Genomic DNA, 21,548 nt, shown 5'->3' with positions numbered 1-21,548 from the left:
TGGGGGAGGTGATGAGTATGGGGCAGGTCTTGCATCTGGGTTTATTGCACCTGTGGGCTGGGGGAAGGGGTGCGGAAGGGGTGGGGGTGTTTCGGACCAAGATGTTTTGGAGGTTGGGGGGGCGACGGAAGACGACCCTGGGTTTTTCCCGAAAGATGTCTCTGGTCTCGGGATCGCTGTGCAGGATGGGGAGGAGGGAGTGGAGGGTATGTCTGATTTTCGTAATGTGAGGGTGGTATTGGGTGATCAGAGTTGGAGGGTTGGTTTTGGGTTGTTTGGTGCGGTTGTGGGAGTTAGCTCTAGTGATTTGTTTGTTGATGAGGGTGGAGGGGTAGCCACGGTTGGTTAGGGCTTGGTGCAGGCGTAGGTTGTAGTTTTGGCGGGATGAGGGGGATGAGTTGAGGCGCTGGCCTCTGAGGGCTAGGGAAAATGGGATGGCTTTTTTGGTGTGGTAGGGGTGTGAGCTGGAGTAGTGGAGATACTGGAGGTGGTTGGTTGGTTTGATATGTATGGATGTTTCCAAGTGGTCTCCCACAATGTGGATGTCCACATCGAGGAAGGTCACTTGGTCTTTGGAGTGGAACCAGGTGAATTTGAGGGTGCTGAACTCATTGAGTCGGTTTAGGAATGTTGTGAGGGAGGGTTCGCCATGTGTCCAGAGGAGAAAAATGTCATCAATGAATCTTAGCCAGAGGAGTGGTTTCAGTTGCTGGGAGTCAAGGAATTCCTGTTCCAGCCTGCCCATGAACAGGTTGGCATAAGAGGGGGCCATGCGGGTACCCATAGCTGTGCCACGTATCTGCAGGTAATGTTGGTCACCGAAGCAGAAGTTGTTGCAGGTAAGTACAAGGTTGGCTAGTTGAATCAGGAAGTGAGTGCTGGGATTGTGGGGTTTGGGTCGGCTGTTAAGGAATGATTCCGTGGCACGGAGGCCATGGGCATGGGGAATATTGGTGTAAAGGGATGTGACATCAACTGTTGTGAGGATGGTGTTGGGTGGTAGGGATGGTAAGTTTTGGATGATGTTGAGGAGGTGGTTGGTGTCACGGAGGTAGGAGGGCAGGGCTTGGACGAGGGGTTGGAGGTGAGAGTCTAGGAAGGCTGAAATGCGTTCAGTGGGTGAATTGTAGCTGGACACAATGGGTCTCCCGGGGTTGTTAGGTTTGTGAATTTTCGGGAGGAGGTAGAAAGTGGGGGTGCGGGGGTTGTCAGGAATGAGTGAGGAGATGGTGGAATTGGATAGGCCTTCAGGGGGTCCTCGGGAGAGGACAAAATCCCGAATTTTGTCTAGGTGTGTGGTAGATGAATCAACCGTGGTGGGCTTGTAGGTCGATGAATCAGAGAGTTGACGGGAGGCTTCCGCCACGTAGTCAGAGGAGTTCATGACTACTGTGGTGGACCCTTTATCAGCGGGGAGGATTTTGATGTCTGGGTTGTTGCGGAGGGACCGGAGGGCTTGGTGCTGGGCTGGGGTTAGATTGTGGTGGGAAGAGGGGTTTTGGAGGTATGTACTGTCGGAAACATTGTTGACAACAGAGGTGATGTATCTTTCGAGGGGGTGGTTGTTGGGGAGGGAGGGGGGATCATGGGGGGAAGGGGGGCAGAATTGGAGGAGACTGGGATGTATGTCAGAAGGATTAGCTTTGGAGGGGGGATTCTTGGCCCAAAAGTATGTCCACCTAAGTCTGCGGGCGAAAGTTTGTATGTCAAATAATAGCCGGAAATTGTTAGGGGTGGAGGCTGGGGAGAAGGTAAGACCTTTGGAAAGTACGTCAATTTCGGTGGTGGTGAGGTTGTGGTTGGAAAGGTTCAAGATGGAGGTGCAGTCAGTGGGTGGTTGGGGGTGAGGAATGTCAGTATACTGGGGGGATCTTTTGTCCGAGGACTGGTGCTCTGCTGTGGTGTGGTGGGAGGGAGGGGCAGGGTTAGAGATGGTAGGTTGGGGTGGAGTGGGTAGCGGCAAGGGTGGGTCTGGAAGTAAGGGACATGTGGTTTTGTGTTGGTGTTGTGGTGGGAGGGGGAGGGGGAGGGTGCATCCTGCATTTAGGGCTTGTCTGCAGAGAATGGAAAGTTTTTGCAGGTGTTTTTGGTTCAGGTTGTGGGCAATGGACTGGGAGAGGTTCCAGAGTGTGTTTATTTGGTTGTTGTTGTTGCCTGGGGTCAGTAGGAGGATTTTGGTGAGGGACTGGATGGAAATCGAGAGTTCTCGAGTCCGGTGGAGCTGTGATTTGTACATGGTTAGGGTTAGTTCGGCAGCAAAATTTCTCGCTAGGGGGCGAATATTGGGTTGAATATCGGGGGGCATAGCTGAGAAAGGGAGTTTGGGTGTCAGGCTTTTGGGAGTAAGGCCTAATAAGAGGCATGAATGTAAGAAACGTGTGTGACAAACAGATTTGGTGAAGGAAATAATGAGTGACCGGAGTCGGGAGAGTTGGCGTGAGTTGTACACAAAAGGGTTCATATCCAATTAGGAAAAAATACAGGAATAGGGTTAGAAATGGTGCCAGAAGGGCGGATAAATACAAATAATGAAGGAGACAGTAAACACTTACCACACGAATAGAAATAATTCAATATTTCGCGATCTGAGTCGCATTTTCAAGACGGTAGATAAAAGATCGACGACACTTTGAGTAGAGGCACAGAATACTGACCGTAGCGTCTCTACGGTCAGTGTTGCCAGAAACAGTTGAAAGGAAACACGAAATACTTTAGCCAGTGTTTACTGTCAGGTGGGTGGGTAGTTTCGGGGAGGAGAGGAAAGAGTTACTGGTTGGCTAGGTTGAGTCCGGGGGGTATAGTGGCGTGCATGCCTGCTATATAGGCCCTTTCCCATCGCCTGCGGAAAGATGTGTCAGAGCGGGGGGGTAAAAGGTGGATGATGGCAACAATATATATATTAGGGATGGGACCGATTAATCGGTACTCTATCGGTATCGGCCGATATAGGCATATCGGTTTATCGGTAAAATTACCGATTATTTTACCGATCCGATATATCGATAAATATCTTATAATTTAGTGCAAAATTCTAACATTTTGTTGTAATTTTTATGGATAATCTCCATGCCCTTCTTTCTAAAAAGGTAAATGTCTAAATATTCAAATTCTTTTGCACTGCAGTCACCTTGAAACACGCATTTATTAAGGAGATCAATGATCATTTCAGGTTCTTCAAGGACCATTTCTAATTTTATATCGGATCGGTAGAATATCGGTTATCGGTATCGGCAAATTTTATATCGTTACTTTATCGGTATTGGCCAAAATTTCATATCGGTCCATCCCTAATATATATATATATATATGATTGAAACTTGTAAATGATCCCGAAGCCGTAACTTAAATGCAGCATGTCGTAAAATTAATGGTATGTCACGTGCTTGTGATGAACCTCGTCCAGTTTGAACATATAGACGAAAGTTTAAAATGATGATCTTAATACATGCGTGCAAAACTGTTGATAATTGCAGTTCTTTAGCGTGTTTGTTTTTGTGGAAAGACTTGTCACAAATAGTTACTTGAACTAATCGCGACAAAGTCTTGCAACAACACAATTTCCCCCTACCCCCCTTTTTGGATTCCATCAATTACTGGCAATTTGTGCGAAGTTAGTTAAATTACTTAGTTCGAATGAGCATCTAGGGCAGCTTAAAAGGGTGATGTAAATTTGTCACAAATTTCTTTGTATGACCTTTTTTTTGCAGTTTATAAGTCTATAATAATGACGACGACGGTTTGAAAGACTAAAATCATGGGATTTCGTCTTCATCACCAAAAAACGGTTGAAGCATAGATATGAAAGCAAGCTAACAAAAATTGTAGATTTCTCAATTTTGCTGATTTCCAAATTTTGAACTTTTATTGAATAGTTAGCTATGATTATTTGAATTGCAAATAGAAGCATAGTGATAAACGTGATAAAATTGTTTAAACAAATTGTATCTAGTCAGCATAAAAAAGGACGTAATTTGTTGTTCGATTTAGATTTGCCAACATTATCTTAAATGTTATGAAGAACGTTGTTAATGGTTTACATGACGTAATCTTGTTATTGTAATGGTAATTAGGAAAAGATTATACTCGTTTTGTTGTTAACCTTTAATGTTGAATAAATTGAGTCATTGAATTGTTAAAAATTGGACATCTGTGTTTGACTTCATTTACGCTAAATTTTCCCTTTATCACTACGTGCTCGATGATAGCAAACGAAGAGTAAAAGAGGCATTTGTAGTTGGAAATAATTGTAGTTTTTGGTGAAGGTAAATAAATCGAGATTACCATAAGGTTTACTGTAGCGTATAATGCATTTTGGAAACTTGTGGCAGTACGGCGTTCTTAATTTTCAGGATCAACTTGTAAAGGACAATATTCTTGTGTTTATCCCCAAATTGAAGTTAGAAATTGTGAAGTTCTTAGATAACTTTGAGGTGACACGAATAACGTGACAATAACCTCCACCCAATTGATTTTTGTAGGTTCTACCAAGGTGCTTAAACCAGACCACGGCCTTTGAGGTAGCAGAATTAACGATCAAGCCCAGTCACGACTTTTAAAATAAAAGCACCTTGCAAACTTGAACGTTACGAGAGAAAATACCTCCAACCAGGAATAAACGAAGCAGTATCGTGCTACCACCTCTGTCTTAGATGCCATAACCTTTGAAAAATGAATCTACCAACCGTTTGTCTGGTACAAATAACATTATACAGGGTTTTATCACACCCATCAACACTGGAGCACAAACCCTGAAAATGGAAAATACTCATGGGTAAAACATAAAACATAGTATTAGAATATCTTGTCGCAGGACTAGACAAATCCTAAAGTGAAGATCTCTTCTTTCTTGTGAAGGAAGTTCCTGATTTTCCACACCTCTCTGGATTATTAAAATCCACCACAACAGCAGAAATTGCCATAACCCACTTGTACAGTATTTATGATGTACTGAAGAACAATCCTCTCAGGTTTTGCTATCTTAAATATCTGTCAACATAAAACAAACCTGGAAAGAAAAAAGAACAGTATATTACATGTTAATACAGAAGCCCTTTTATTCATCTAACAACTATAGACGTCTGACTACCATGTGCGAGACCCGGGTTCAATCCTGGCGGGGGGAGAACCGGGATTTTTTCCACCTGTTCAAGCGGCTCCGGCACCCACCCAGCATCGTATAAAGTGGGTACCTGGAGGAAACTCTGCGGGGTAAAGGCAGCCAGGGGCATGGTGCTGATCACATCATCCCCACCTTCGGCCGTGATCAAGAAAGTGTGGGGCCCTAACCCCTATACGCCTTCATGCCATGGTGCATAGCACAGGGGAGAACTTTACCTTTTTTACAACTATAGACTTCTCCTTCAGTCATACATCGTTTCTATTTATTATTCCATTATTACTTATCGCGTGGGCACTTGATCCAAAGTGCTATGCAATGTGCCCCCTTCAGGGATTGACCCAGGGACCCTTCGATTGCAAGGCAATCGCATTACCACTGTACCAATGGAGTACAAATCAGCAAAATTTCTACGAAACCATATGTACAATACAGGGGAATGTCTCAATCTATGCCATTTTTTGAAGTGATGTGATCAGCACCATGCTCCAGCTGCAGGTATCCCATTTATTTGAGGTCTATCAACTAGACCGCCACAAATCTTCATCTGTACACCTTCATGGCATGGTGCAAAGTGAATGTGAAACATTACCTTATGAATAAAATAGTTTAAATTATTTCATTCTACAGTTAATCCTCAACCTACGTGAAGGGTAGCCCTAATATATTCAATTCTGTGTTGGAACTAGTAGTGACATTAAGTTCGGACTTTTCTATTCAACAATGCCAACTTTTGAGAAATTGTTTCAGCAAACATTAGGAATATGATGTTTTGACCGATTGATTTGGTATATTTTTACTTCACTTTTCTACCACTTTTTGCTAATCGCAAAGATGAGGATGAGAGACGATATGATGCAAAAAATGATGAAGGGACACTCACAACAGATGACCAGGCTAGGAATCGGACCAGGGATCCCTGGATTATTAGTGTGCTAACCAAGGTAGTCAGCAGGAATTTTCAGATGGATAGTGCACAGAATGAGGCAATTACCACATGTCTTTTCATTCAAAATATTAAAGCTTCATCTTTGACACAGCAGATGTGCGACAAACTACAGGGTGGCACAAAAGTCAGTTTACCCAAAAACCACATTGATAATAGTATTACCATAGTGTATGTACTTCTTGTGCTAAGTAGGTATACAGTTGGTAACATTGTCGTGGGACACTGGCAACAGTGCACTCGTTATTCTTTTGTTGACAGTTTAGTATCTGGCTTGTTGTAGTGTGGTGGTTTGTTGTTAGATTACCCATTTGAAGAGCGGACGCCGTGGTACCATTGATTGGCCTGCACGTTCTTGTGATTTCATGCAATGCGATTTTGCTTTGTGGGGAATCTTTAAGGATCACCGGTAGATTTGCATGCACTAAAAGACTCAATTATCAATGCGTTTCGTGACATCAACAATGATACAAGTTTACTGCATCGTGTTTTCAATTCTGTTGATCGTTGCACACAATGTATTGCAAACAATGGAGGACACTTTGAACAAAACCACTGAATCTCGAATTCTGTGTATAAACTTGAATTTGTGTATGGGTAAACTGACTTTTGCAACACCTGGTATAATAAAAAGTTGCACTAATAACATGATAATCTCCTGGCAAATTTTATGACATCAGCACAGTTTGAAACAGGAGCTAGGACAAATGCGTGATTGGACCTCGATTGCTGAATGTATGTATCAAGGTTTGGTTGGACCTTTGGTTGATGCCAGAGAAGCAGTTTTCGACATTTCTTCTCCTTTGGAAAAACCACTATGATATTTCAAAATCTGAAAAAAAAAAAATACATTTTCTCAGAATTCCATCTAGAGCATCGTTTCTCAACTTATGGGGTGTGACCCATTGCTGGGTGCCGAGGGGGCATTTGGTGGGTCGCGAAGTCTGGCTCGAAAATTTATTACTGTGTCTTAAAAACCTAAATTTAAATTACCTTATTTACTCATGTATAATGTGCACTTTTTTCCAAAATTTTTGCCCCCAAAAACTGTGGTGCGTATTATGCATGGAATAATTCAGACAGCCAACATGAAACCGTACAGGGTCGTTCCATGATTTTGGGACACTTGCATTGATTTTTCATGTTTACTGAACCCTATCATGTTATATATCGTTGTAAAGCATGGATCCTGCAGTTTCTGAATATGGCAACAGTATTCCATACAAGATAACAACACTAATGTGAAATGCGGTTGAAATAAGTTCGTCAAAAAATGAAGAAACGTTCTGATTTTTATGGTACTTTGGATGAAAGAAAACGTGAGGAAAAAAATAATAAAAATTAAAATGTATTACTGGCCAAATAATATGACATACATGGAATGTGTTAATTCCTTAATGGAAGAAATCTTGTGCTGCTAACTGATATTTGGAAGGTCCTGAATGTGCCTCGTATAAATGTTACATTAGTCACGGAAAGAAAAAGTATATATTTTGAAAAAGAAGGAATGAGCAATTCAATAGGTATGACGTCATTCACTCTTGATCAGCATAGCAACAGATTTACGACCTACAACTAAGAAAGCCATTTCTTGAAACTGGATTGTACTGCACATTATATACAAGATATAATTTTTTGTCACTTTTACCCATCCAAAACCAGAGTGCGCATTATACACGCACGTGCACTATACATGTGTAAATACGGTACTAACACATATTGTTTCAACAATTTAAATTCAACCTGTATTCGCGCACTACCATTACTTTTTACAGACATCTTGGTAAAACATAACAGGTGTTTAGTCAGATGTTAGACTAGAGTAAATTAGTCTTTTAAATTACATATTTACTTTTCTACAATGAAGTATGTGTAGTTTGTTTAAGCTAGCACAAAAGAGGGCTTCTTAAAGTACTCGATGTTAGCAGAAATAAGATTATAAACTGGGTGCACACCCCTATAAGTAATTTTGCCGGCACCCATGCTTATGGTTCCCAGGAAGTGTAATAAACTTCAAGGTGGGTCCCGGAAGGTTGAGAACCAATGTTCTAGAGCATTTATGTGAATCTTCATGTTGTTTGCCTTTGCTGTTGTCTAGATGTTCAAAATAGTTTTGTGGCTACATAAGACTATTGAATTGGGTAGTTACAGAATATATTGCCCTTGCAATAAAAGAACCCTTGCTTACCTAGAATTCTTTATTTTTCCTTCCGCCTCTCTTTCCACTTGCTTACTGCAAACTGAACCAGCTTCTTCTCTTCATACAAGCATGTTGCAACAACAATTAAGAAGCATACAGCACCAAGAAGTAAATGGCTGATCTTTGACCGTGGATAAACATGTGCCTGGAAATAAATGAAAAAGCATAAATTACAGAAGCTACACAAGTTTATATTCAGATAAGCTCAGCTACAGTTTAAAGTTAGATCTGAATCACTGGGCAGTGTGTGTGTGTGTGATGAGGACTGAACTCAGGACACCTTCATTACAAGGTGACAATGCTACCACTACACCATTGGGGGAGACATATTTCTAAACTAGTTCCATGTCAAAGTGCCCCTGATCAGTTTTTAAAATTAAATGCAATGCTGTAACTTCATCCTATGTTCTGAGCAAACAATCTACACTTCTCATTTGGATACACATTCGAGTATTATATGGAGGGCTCGGAAGTTAAAAACCTATAAATTGACAAAAAAGACCTAATAACTGAAAAAGGAAGTATAATTGTGATCAAAATTAATTAATAACTTCAGTTCTAATTACATATTTAATGAGGGTTCGATCCCTGGCCGGTTCAAATCCGGGAACTTTCCTACCGATGGAAGCGGCCCCAGCGTCGAAAAACATGGGTACCTGGGGGGTAAAGGCGGTCAGGGGCGTGATGCTGATCATATCACCCACACTCACGACCCGATCAAGAAAGTGTGGGGCGTTACCCCCCACCCCCTATACGCCTTCATGGCATGGTGTTATGCACAGGGGAGCACTTTACCTTTTTACCTTTGTGTGGCACCTCCTTATCTGACTTGAGATCTTTTCAGGCACATGCCGTCTGGTCGTATACACCGTGCTGAAAGCTTCAAAACAAGAGAAAGTTGCCACATACAGCGCGACCTTCCAGACAAGTTATGGTTAAAGGACCTTGTACCGTACCTGCTTCAGTCGTCCAAAAATGTTTTCCTCTCGTTTCAGGGATGGTTCAAATATATTTATTTCTTTACTACAGAAAGGATGTTTAAGAGGTGATGAACTGATGTTGATTCGAATTGAGAATGGGCACTAAAAACATAGTTTAAAGAAGGTGAAGTTGCAAAAAAAAGCCGTTAAGACCTAAAAATAGGCTAAAAAAGGACCAATAAGCCAAAAAAATGCTGAAAAAGGCAAAAAAGGACAAATAAAACCCACCTTTTTCTGGCCTACAATGACCCAAAATGAACATATATTATGTTGGGCCTCATCTTTAAACACTAGGAAAAAAAAAAGGATTTTTCCTCAACTTCCAAGCCCTAATTATAAGAAGTGCATTTCAACAGAAACGACTGATTATTTATAAAAAGTGACTGGCAACAGTGATCGAATCGTGCCTGCGCAAAAACATCAGGTGGTCCATTGTCGACCCAGCAATCATATTTTTGCTAGTCAGCTGTTGGTTATCGTGCAAGTTAGAGTGCTTTAAAATGTCTGCACGAATAAACAATCCCACTTGTTGACAAGTACGGTCCGTGATTCAATTTCTTAACGCCAAATGCAGCCGAAATTCACGGAGAATTGTGGGAAGTGTATGGTCCGAATGTAATGAGTGCAGGAAGAGTAGGGCAATGGTATTGGACATTAAAACTGACAAAAGGCGAAAATGTTCAAGCAAACTCCATCTGCATGAAAAGTTATAACAACTGTGTTCTGGGATGAATATGGTGTGTTTTTACTGGATTTCATGGAACGGGAGAAAACAATCGTCTCACAGGTGTACTGTGAAATGGTATCAAAACTTGGATGTCCATACAAAACTGACAAGGAATGCTGATTTCAGGAACTGTTCTTATCCACGACAACGCTAGACCACACACTGTTGTCCAGACGATTGAGAGGTTGGAATGGGAACTTTTTGATCACTCCCCGTATAATCTGTACCTTGCAGCTACTGACTACCACGTCCTGCTGCACCTCAAAAAGTGACTTGCATGTCAATGGTTTGCTAAAACTGGTGTGTTGAAAACGGCAGTGTTGGATTGGCGGCGAACTTTTCTGCAGAGTCTATTTTCTGCAAAGCTTATTCGACGGTACCAAAATATCTTGGAAAATTATCGTGACTATGTTGAGAAATGAAGTAGATATGTATGTGCTTGTAACCACTAAGATGGTGTTGCTAAACTTCTTTTCTTCTTTGATACAATCAATCTGCCCTTATTTTTAAATGCACCACATACATAAATAAGTTACGAGGTAGAAGCTATTTCACATATTGTTAGTTTATTTTAACATTTTTATTTACTCTTACTTTATATAATGTCTCACCCGTGACACCAAACAACAATCAATTTCTCTTATAACTGTTTCATTTCGCCTTCAACTCCACTAGAATATGGTCATTTACCTTATCTTTGTCTTAAATAATTTATTTTTCATCATTTGACAATTCACAGAAATTAAAAAACTATTCTTATTAAGTGAAGAGGCAGTGTTTCATCTGTCCCACCCATGACACAAAATTGTTCAGTTATAGCTACAAATCTGGGAAAGTATTTTAATTATAGTTATGTTTAATCAACAGTTTTAAGTTTCATATTTCATTGCTTAACCAGGCGCATCATCTGATAATGTTTGCATGAGCACATGAACACTCATGTATAGGGAGCGGAAGTTGATGAACTGTCATATTTTTTCTGACATTTCGGACACGATGTCCATTAAATACACACAATATTACACTTCGTCTAGAACCCAAAAAAGATAATTTTAAAAGTGCATTATTTTGCATTTTTTTGCCAATTTTCAGGGTTTAGGTCATTTTCCCTGATTTTCGGCATGTTTTGCAATATTCGATGTACGAGGGCAATTCGGAAAAAAACCTCCGTTTGCGCATGCGCGAGAAATGTCCGGGAAGAGCAACGTCAGTCCTGTGGCAGTATGTGCAGTAGTCCAGTAGACAGTGAGCAGTGGAAGGAGAAGGTTGTGTTGCAGTTCACTCGTCCGTTACAACAATTGAAAATGAACGTTCCAATAGCAAAGCCCGCCAAATGTGAAGTGCATGCCGTAATTCGATTTCTGTGTGCGAAAAATCTTTCGGCGGCTGCAATTCATCGCGAACTGTGTGATGTTTACGGACCAAACGTGATGAGTGACAGTGTCGTACGTGAATGGTGTCGCATGTTTAAAGATGGACGAACCGACGTGCACGATGCGGCAAGAAGTGGGCGCCCATCTGTAGTCGGCAACGAACTCATGGAGGAAATTGACAAAACTGTCCGTGAAACCCGTCGGTTCACGATATCGGAACTTTCTCTGCGCTTTCCCCAACTTTCTCGGACTGTTTTGTACGAGGTGGTGACAGAAAAGTTGGGGTACCACAAGTTCTGTGCTCGTTGGGTTCCAAAACTCCTTTCGGAGGAGCACAAAAAAAACAGAATGGGCTCTACTTTGGACTTTCTGTCGCGTTATGTCGAAGAAGGAGAACAATTCCTTAACAGAATTGTGACTGGCGATGAGACCTGGGTGTCGTACGTGAACTCTGAAACCAAACAGCAATCAATGGAGTGGGGACATACGCACTCACCAAAGAAACCCAAAAAGGCTCGGCGAACATTGTCTGCCAGAAAGGTTATGGCAACAGTCTTCTGGGATGTGAAAGGTGTACTGTTAGTGAAGTTCATGGAGCGTGGATCGACCATCACTTCAGAAGTCTACTGTGAAACATTACGACAACTCAGACGAGCCATCCAGAACAAGCGTCGGGGCATGCTGACTTCCGGTGTGGTGTTGGTTCACGATAACGCTCACCCGCACACTGCTGGACGTACTCAAGAACTTTTGGAGCAGTTCCACTGGGATGTTTTTGGTCATCCTCCCTATAGCCCAGATTTGGCACCGAGCGACTACCACCTCTTCAGGCACATGAAACAGTGGCTTGCATCGCACCGCTTCGACAATGACAATGTGCTTCACGATGCTGTTAGCAGGTGGCTTCATTCCCAGGCGGCACATTTTTTTGCAGAAGGAATTTCAAACCTTGTAAAACGTTATGACAAGTGCTTCAATTTGAATGGTGATTATGTTGAAAAGTAATGTCATGTTTTAAGTTTCAAATGTATATAATACAAGTTCTGTATCTACGAATGTATGTCATTGATAACCAAACTGAGGTTTTTTTCCGAATTGCCCTCTTATTGTTCGTCATATTTGTCACTTCTTTCATTTTGGTAATATTCTAGAATCTTTTCAGCAAGGTGAACATAGACCTATATATATCTGGCACGATTGCAATTTACGAGCGAAAGAAATGCTGAACTGGTGACAGTCTTTGTTGTGTCGGGGGAAACCACCAGGTGTCCGTCTGGGGCAAACTTTGAAATTAATGCATTTTACACCAATTCATTCAGTGTATACGACTTTTTCATAAAATTGTTTTAAAATTATTTGGTTGTTTCCATTGGAAATCCTCGTTGCATATTTTAATTGAATGTGTATGTGGTATCATTTGATGCCTTTTTTTAATGCAAGATTGCATTTTGTTTAATTTTCTTTTCATTTCAATTCTTAACCTGAAACTAATAAATTTAATGGTCATTTTTTGCATTTTTCCATTTTTTTAGTCTATAGGTCATATACCTATATTTTTTAGGTCATCAACTTCTGCTCCCTACTCATGTATATATTTTATATTACATACATATTAAATGCGCGCGCGCGCACACACGCACACGCACACGCACACACACACACACACGCACACACACACACACACACTTATTTGAAAAAATACTTTGAAGAACGAGCATATACACACAAGTTACTCTGACAAGACTTCTTTCACATCTGATAACTTTTCTAAATGGTTGGTAACACTGACTCCCATGGTGTTCAATGGAGGGCTTTGAACACTATAGCTGTGTGTGTTGCATCAAACTGACAGCTAAAGGTTTTTTGCCACTATACCCTGAAGATGTTCAGTGATGTAAGCTGCAATACTTCTTTCATTCGGCACCACAGTGCAGCATATGAGGCATGTATAGGGGGACTTGAAAAGGTATGCACTACATAGTTGCAAACTTTAGCGAGAACTCGCTAAACCTGGCAGATTTTAAGCAAATGGAACCGCATGTCTAGTGAGAGTTCTTGACCCACTTATTCGGGTAAATCAGCAAGTAGTCTTGTTCGCAATAGATACATTTAAAAAATATGTATATAAATATATCAAAAAGATAATTGTTACAGTTAATCTCATTTTCATAGCACAGTACTTGTAGTAATTGAACAATTCATCTGAAGGTATGGATGGGCAAAGGACACATCCTGGGCACCTGTTACCATTTGCACATATACAAGCAACTTGCTCCCGAAAGACTGCCTCTGGTACGATTTGTTTCGTGCAATGCATAAGATCAAGGATATACATTTTAAGATAGTGCGTTTACTCACTTTATGATAATTAAAGAAAAAAATATATAATAAACCCTTACATGAGTGAGTATCGTTAAGACAATCTTGTAAACGACGTTTCGTAGAGCTACACTCTGCTTCTTCAGGTTTCTTTTTTATCAGCACATAAAATACTTTGGGCCCGTTCCGAATGTCGCACGAGTTTAACGCGTTAAACGAGTTATAGTAACTGGCTGTCCCATAAGTGCTTCCATGCATTTCGTGAGTTTCATTATGCTGTCCCAAAAGTCACATTCCATGCGTTTCGTGCAAGAACGAGATTCATCAAACACACGGGCCAGGAGGCTGGTTTGTTCCGTGAGAATCGTCTGCTCCTTGCAGACAAAGCACGTACTGATGGATTCAAACTGCACTTGTTCGGAAAATGTATTATAATTTTAACAGAGACAGATATGAAGCAACGTGCACAAGATGAGTATGGCTTCACCTTTCTTAGAATGTGATTCAAATGAGTAACAGTGTCCATAGTAGAATTATTTTTGCCATAAGGACATTCCTTCGGCTGACGCCATGCGGAAACTTTCTCTAAACAAAACGCTGCGCCTGCGCTTTCGCCTAGAGTGTCCCATAAGTCTGTAAAATAACTGGTTTCACCAGATTCACGAGCCAAGTTATTTTCGTTGAATGCATTAGTTTCCTTAAGACTTTCGGAACGCACCCTTTGTTAGGTGGACAAGTCCAGGATTAGGTTAAAAGGTGTTGGATTAAAAGACGTAAAATTACATAACTGTTGAAAAGCCATAAGGACTTGCACGCTCCCACACACATTGACGGCAAATCACGTCACGCCCTGTTTTATTTTGGTCTTGTTGCCTTAAGAAGGAATATGGATTTAAAACATCTTGTTTGATTTTGAAGAGCTTTTTCCTTTGGATGATGCTCAAAATAACACTCTGACTCGGGCAAAGCCAAGCACTGAACAGGAGACCTCGATTCAGCCATTCTCGCAGCTGTATAGCACGATTAGCAATGAATCACAGTAAATCGCGTTAAAATAGTGGGATGAGCAACACTGGTATCACGAATTCCATGCACTCTGCAACGTATTCAGTCTCGCCTGACTCGCTCTTGAACGTCTGCACTTCTTCAGCGCAATACACACTCCAGTTGGCGAATCTGTGGATCCAAGTTCGTCTGCGCAGTGATTCCAACCGTCAAGTCCATGCCTGATAATGGATATATTATTTTGTCTGTATATTACACATTAAATTGCAAGTGTGCAGTTGTGTCGGAATGGAACCTGCTTCAGCAGAACTATATTCTGCGTGCACGTTTGGATCTACATATGCAAAAACCTGCTGCAAACTTGACCTGACGCTTAGCTTAGTTTATCCATCCTTCTAGCTTCTCTTTTTTTTCATGTACATCTCTGGAAAGCATAAACTAGTACTCTCCCCCACCGCCACAAGTTCACCCACCACAGTTATTAGTATACAATGGCACATACCTCAGACACGGCAGTGAAGATTCCTCCTACCAGCAATGCCGTAAGCAACAAGGGGCCAGGCATCAGGCCTCTGAGTGGCTTGTATGGTGTTCCCTGGAACTGGGTATGTATGAAATGGACACTGCAAAGAAACAAGATAACTAAGAGCATTGTTCAACAAAGTATAATGGTTAATCTAACACTAGAACTTGCACTGTACGTTTTGCTCAATGTTTAAAACTGAAATAAATTCATGTGTGGCAATTTGGGGGTGAAAAGTTCACTTCAAGCAGAACACCCTGACTCTTCTCCCTATCACAGGATCAGATACTGTCTAGCGAAAACTATTCACAGAAGACACTTTGTGCCTCTCTAGTCAATTAAATGCATCATTTCCTGCATATCACACATCATATGTACCTACTTGAATTTTATAATCTTGAAATACTGTTCATAAGTACTAGATCACTTCAAGGTCTTCTTTTATCACAGGATCAGATACTGTCTAGCGAAAACTATTCACAGAAGACACTGTGTGCCTCTCTAGTCAATTAAATGCATCATTTCCTGCATAATATCACACATCATATGTACCTACTTGAATTTTACAATCTTGAAATACTGTTCATGTGTCATACATCATTTCAAAGTCTTCTTCTAACACAGGATCAGATACTGTCTAGCGAAAACTATTCACAGAAGACACTGTGTGCCTCTCTAGTCAATTAAATGCATCATTTCCTGCATAATATCACACATTATATGTACCTACTTGAATTTTACAATCTTGAAATACTGTTCATGTGTCATACATCATTTCAAAGTCTTCTTCTAACACAGGATCAGATACTGTCTAGCAAAAACTATTCACAGAAGACACTGTGTGCCTCTCTAGTCAATTAAATGCATCATTTCCTGCATAATATCACACATCATACGTACCTACTTGAATTTTACAATCTTGAAATACTGTTCATGTGTCATACATCATTTCAAAGTCTTCTTCTAACATAGGATCAGATACTGTCTAGCAAAAACTATTCACAGAAGACACTGTGTGCCTCTCTAGTCAATTAAATGCATCATTTCCTGCATATCACACATCATATGTACCTACTTGAATTTTATAATCTTGAAATACTGTTCATAAGTACTAGATCACTTCAAGGTCTTCTTTTATCACAGGATCAGATACTGTCTAGCAAAAACTATTCACAGAAGACACTGTGTGCCTCTCTAGTCAATTAAATGCATCATTTCCTGCATAATATCACACATCATATGTACCTACTTGAATTTTACAATCTTGAAATACTGTTCATGTGTCATACATAATTTCAAAGTCTTCTTCTAACATAGGATCAGATACAGTCTAGCAAAAACTATTCACAGAAGACACTGTGTGCCTCTCTAGTCAATTAAATGCATCATTTCCTGCATATCACACATCATATGTACCTACTTGAATTTTATAATCTTGAAATACTGTTCATAAGTACTAGATCACTTCAAGGTCTTCTTTTATCACAGGATCAGATACTGTCTAGCGAAAACTATTCACAGAAGACACTGTGTGCCTCTCTAGTCAATTAAATGCATCATTTCCTGCATAATATCACACATCATATGCACCTACTTGAATTTTACAATCTTGAAATACTGTTCATGTGTCATACATCATTTCAAAGTCTTCTTCTAACACAGGATCAGATACTGTCTAGCGAAAACTATTCACAGAAGACACTGTGTGCCTCTCTAGTCAATTAAATGCATCATTTCCTGCATAATATCACACATCATATGCAGTGGCGAAGCTAAGACGTAAATACTGGGTAGGCTGAAAAATCTGCTTATTTTTTTTATACAGCAGGTCCATGAGTCGATTCTTGTTGGTTGCAAAAGTATCAATTACTCTTTCCTTGAAGCCTTGATCAATAGAAAGTTCTTTAACCAGTTTTTTTCAATGGCTATTGTACCGAGACAACTTAATCTTTCATTTTTCATTGAATTACGGAGATAATTTTTTACTCTCTTGAGGGTGCTCATACTTGTTTCGGAGGAAGCTGTTGTAACAGGGAATGTCCAGACCAAGTTGATAAGTTGTGTTACTTCTTTGTAGATTGTTTGAAGATCATTGCTAACTATGAATTTTAGAAGGTCTGCAGGAGGTAAATGCTTTTCTTCATCAGCATAGATATTCTTTAAATCATTTTTTCTAATCGTTCTTTGTTGAAAAATGGATATGTGGACAGACGGTTATTTAATTTCATCACAGGAAAATGTAGTTTATATCCCCCAAAGCTATTTTGGTCTACCAATTCAACAAATTTTATCTTTTCAAGATCTCCAAAACGTATTTCCAGTTGTACAGTCAGTGTGTCCAAGATTTCGTAGGTTAAGCATCTGAGAGCCACAAAGTCTTGTTCACTTACATTTATTTTATTGCAAATCATTTTAAGAGTTTTCAACACATAATTTCACAGTATTATATTTTTATAACATAAATACACTATGTGACACACACACAAACACACGCGCGCATGCACTTGAAGTAAATTAACATTCAACAATGCAGCGCGTGAACGACAATGCACTTTGCACAAGAAGACTAGAAGCACAACAGGTTGGTTCTGAGGCTAGCCGCTTTCACCCAGCGAATCGGCAGTCCCCTCCCCTTACACTCCCCTTCCACCTACCCAGAGCTCATGCTGTACCTGCCTTTTAACTCGAGGCTTTTCGTCAAAAGCCTCACAGTTCGGCCTGAACGCGCGCTCTCTTTCTGGCCTGACTGGCGAGGTATCTGGAAAGGTCGTCAGAACCAAACGTTCGGATTACATAGTTTAATTCGTTTTAACGAACTTTGATTGTTACAGGGTACTAGAACATTTTAATTTCAACATTTTTTTGGGTAGGCTAAGCCTCAAAAGGCTCATAGGAGCTTCGCCACTGATCATATGTACCTACTTGAATTTTACAATCTTGAAATACTGTTCATGTGTCATACATCATTTCAAAGTCTTCTTCTAACAGGATCAGATACTGTCTAGCGAAAACTATTCACAGAATACACTGTGTGCCCCTCTAGTCAATTAAATGCATCATTTCCTGCATATCACACATCATATGTACCTACTTAAATTTTATAATCTTGAAATACTGTTCATAAGTACTAGATCACTTCAAGGTCTTCTTTTATCACAGGATCAGATACTGTCTAGCGAAAACTATTCATGGAAGACACTGTGTGCTTCTCTAGTCAATTAAATGCATCATTTCCTGCATAATATCACACATTATATGTACCTACTTGAATTTTACACTCTTGAAATACTGTTCATGTGTCATACATCATTTCAAAGTCTTCTTCTAACACAGGATCAGATACTGTCTAGCAAAAACTATTCACAGAAGACACTGTGTGCCTCTCTAGTCAATTAAATGCATCATTTCCTGCATAATATCACACATTATATGTACCTACTTGAATTTTACACTCTTGAAATACTGTTCATGTGTCATACATCATTTCAAAGTCTTCTTCTAACACAGGATCAGATACTGTCTAGCGAAAACTATTCACAGAAGACACTGTGTGCCTCTCTAGTCAATTAAATGCATCATTTCCTGCATAACACACATCATATGTACCTACTTGAATTTTATAATCTTGAAATACTGTTCATAAGTACTAGATCACTTCAAGGTCTTCTTTTATCACAGGATCAGATACTGTCTAGCGAAAACTATTCATGGAAGACACTGTGTGCTTCTCTAGTCAATTAAATACATCATTTCCTGTATAATATCACACATTATATGTACCTACTTGAATTTTACAATCTTGAAATACTGTTCATGTGTTATACATCACTTCAAAGTCTTCTTCTAACACAGGATCAGATACTGTCTAGCAAAAACTATTCACAGAAGACACTGTGTGCCTCTCTAGTCAATTAAATGCATCATTTCCTGCATAATATCACACATCATACGTACCTACTTGAATTTTACAATCTTGAAATACTGTTCATGTGTCATACATCATTTCAAAGTCTTCTTCTAACATAGGATCAGATACTGTCTAGCAAAAACTATTCACAGAAGACACTGTGTGCCTCTCTAGTCAATTAAATGCATCATTTCCTGCATAATATCACACATTATATGTACCTACTTGAATTTTACACTCTTGAAATACTGTTCATGTGTCATACATCATTTCAAAGTCTTCTTCTAACACAGGATCAGATACTGTCTAGCGAAAACTATTCACAGAAGACACTGTGTGCCTCTCTAGTCAATTAAATGCATCATTTCCTGCATAACACACATCATATGTACCTACTTGAATTTTATAATCTTGAAATACTGTTCATAAGTACTAGATCACTTCAAGGTCTTCTTTTATCACAGGATCAGATACTGTCTAGCGAAAACTATTCATGGAAGACACTGTGTGCTTCTCTAGTCAATTAAATACATCATTTCCTGTATAATATCACACATTATATGTACCTACTTGAATTTTACAATCTTGAAATACTGTTCATGTGTTATACATCACTTCAAAGTAGTCTTCTAACACTGGATCAGATACTGTCTAGCGAAAATTACTCACAGAAGACATTGTGTGCTTCTCTACAGTGAAATAAGAGCATCATTTCCTGTGTTACATCTACATCAATGTTGTAATCTTGTAATAGTGTTTACAAGTAATATATAACTTTTTCTATCAATTGTGTGATCAGTTAAATATCATATTGGTTCATGCCTACTAAATGGTGTTTTATGATATGGCCTGTCATTATTTTCTAAAGTCCACTACATGAAAAATAAACATTAGGTTTAATTTTCTTCATATCAGATTTTCAGCTAATCGGTCATAGCAACACCTAACATTGTTTTTTTTTTCTTACATATTTAGTGTTACTTTCATGTTACTTTTTAGAAATTTCAACAATGAAAACGAATGATCATGAGCAGTGGCTTAGGAACATATTGCAAGGCACTGGGCGAGATTAGAATGTGAGGCCCCCCTTTCTGTTTTCTAAATTTGAAATCTCAATTTGAATCCATAGAAAATCTAAGGTAATAAATTATCATATTCAAATATTAATAGTAATAATTAGAGGCACATATTTTTGGTAAATAAAAAAGCAAAATTTCGGTACAAAAACAGTCAAATTTCAGGTTCAAAAGCAGTAAATAAAATGACACTTTGGTTTTAAAATTGTGAACATAATCAAAAATTTGATTTAAAACCTGCACTTATTACAAAATAAAACATAACCCTTCTAATAGCACATTTATGTAGTTACCACAGTATTAAGTTTATTCCTGTACAAATGGGTCCATTCTTGCTTCTCACATATTTACAGCAGAATTAATCAATTTTCCATGAATTGCCTAATTCGCAGGGTAATTCAAACTTCAGAAAGTGTTGCGTCGGTAAATAAACTCTAAATTTTGTGTATAGAGAGTCTATTTCGCATTTTGCAGTTAATTTCACATCATTTTGTGACAAGACAGGGTAGGAAAATGCACCTCACACCTTTCAGAAACATTAAAAATTAACATTACAATATGTTATTTCATATTTCATGTTTCCATCAAAAATGAAATGTGTATGCCCCAAAGCAATAATAAATTACTGACGAAAATTATATCTACTAATATGTCAGAGAAATTTACACTTTGCAGTGGTACGTCTTGTAACACACTTAACGGAATGTTTTTAAACCAAAGTAGTAGTCATAATACGTTTTTAAAGATGTTCTTCAGGCACTAAGACATAACTGTACTATCGTTAAATATGATAAACTTTTTTTTAAAAAAAAAAAAATATCAGAAATTCACACTATGAATCTTGAAATATAACCTGCATTATTTTCAATGAGTCTTTGTTTTCTCATTTCAAAATTTGTAGTATGTAAATGTCTCAGACAATGGCAGATAAAATTTTTGCTTAAATGTTTCACATGGGAAATACCTCAATATTTTTTCCTTTTTTTCGGGCCTGTAGGCTTAGGGCTCCGCTCACCCGTATGTTACGCCTCTGATTTGGCATATTCATTCAAATGATAACGTTAAACTAGAATTTGTAGCCAGATAGAACAGAATGTTTTAATTTTATTGTCTGCAAAGATTACCCATTTCCATTAATTTTTCTCAATCCCATGAGACTCGAGGCCCCAGGCAGTCGCCCACCCCTTGCTATGCCACTGATAAGGAGATAAATTCAATGGAGGGTTATTTAAGGGATGTGCCAAAGCAGATTACAAGTATGAAAATAGGCAGAAATTGACATATCAGCATTGGCAAAAATCCAATATTGAAACCGGTCCAGAAAATACTAGAATTTACTTTCTAAGTTTTATATTTTACTTTTGTAAGATTTATTG

General features: G+C 39.2%; 1 protein-coding gene across 2 annotated transcripts in view; it reads right to left on the bottom strand.

The window, feature by feature from the left end:
• Positions 1 to 2,959: 2,959 nt before the first annotated feature.
• Positions 2,960 to 21,548, bottom strand: part of LOC145981873 (man(5)GlcNAc(2)-PP-dolichol translocation protein RFT1) — a 64,758-nt gene continuing 46,169 nt past the window's right edge. For both annotated transcript variants that reach the window (XM_083115333.1, XM_083115334.1), the window contains exons 9-11: positions 15,169 to 15,289; positions 8,251 to 8,407; positions 2,960 to 5,005 (exon numbers count right to left, since the gene is read on the bottom strand). In XM_083115333.1, coding sequence (XP_082971459.1) covers positions 8,261 to 8,407; positions 15,169 to 15,289 — 268 coding nt within the window. In that variant the 3' untranslated portion in view covers positions 2,960 to 5,005; positions 8,251 to 8,260. The remainder of the gene's footprint in view (positions 5,006 to 8,250; positions 8,408 to 15,168; positions 15,290 to 21,548) is intronic.

This window comes from Lepisma saccharinum, chromosome 30, assembly GCF_977018435.1.
Source record: "Lepisma saccharinum chromosome 30, izLepSacc3.1, whole genome shotgun sequence".
In the NCBI taxonomy this organism is placed as follows: Eukaryota; Metazoa; Arthropoda; class Insecta; order Zygentoma; family Lepismatidae; genus Lepisma; species Lepisma saccharinum.
The sequence above is the reverse complement of the archived record's forward strand: the minus strand, read 5'-3'. Positions and strand labels throughout refer to the sequence as shown.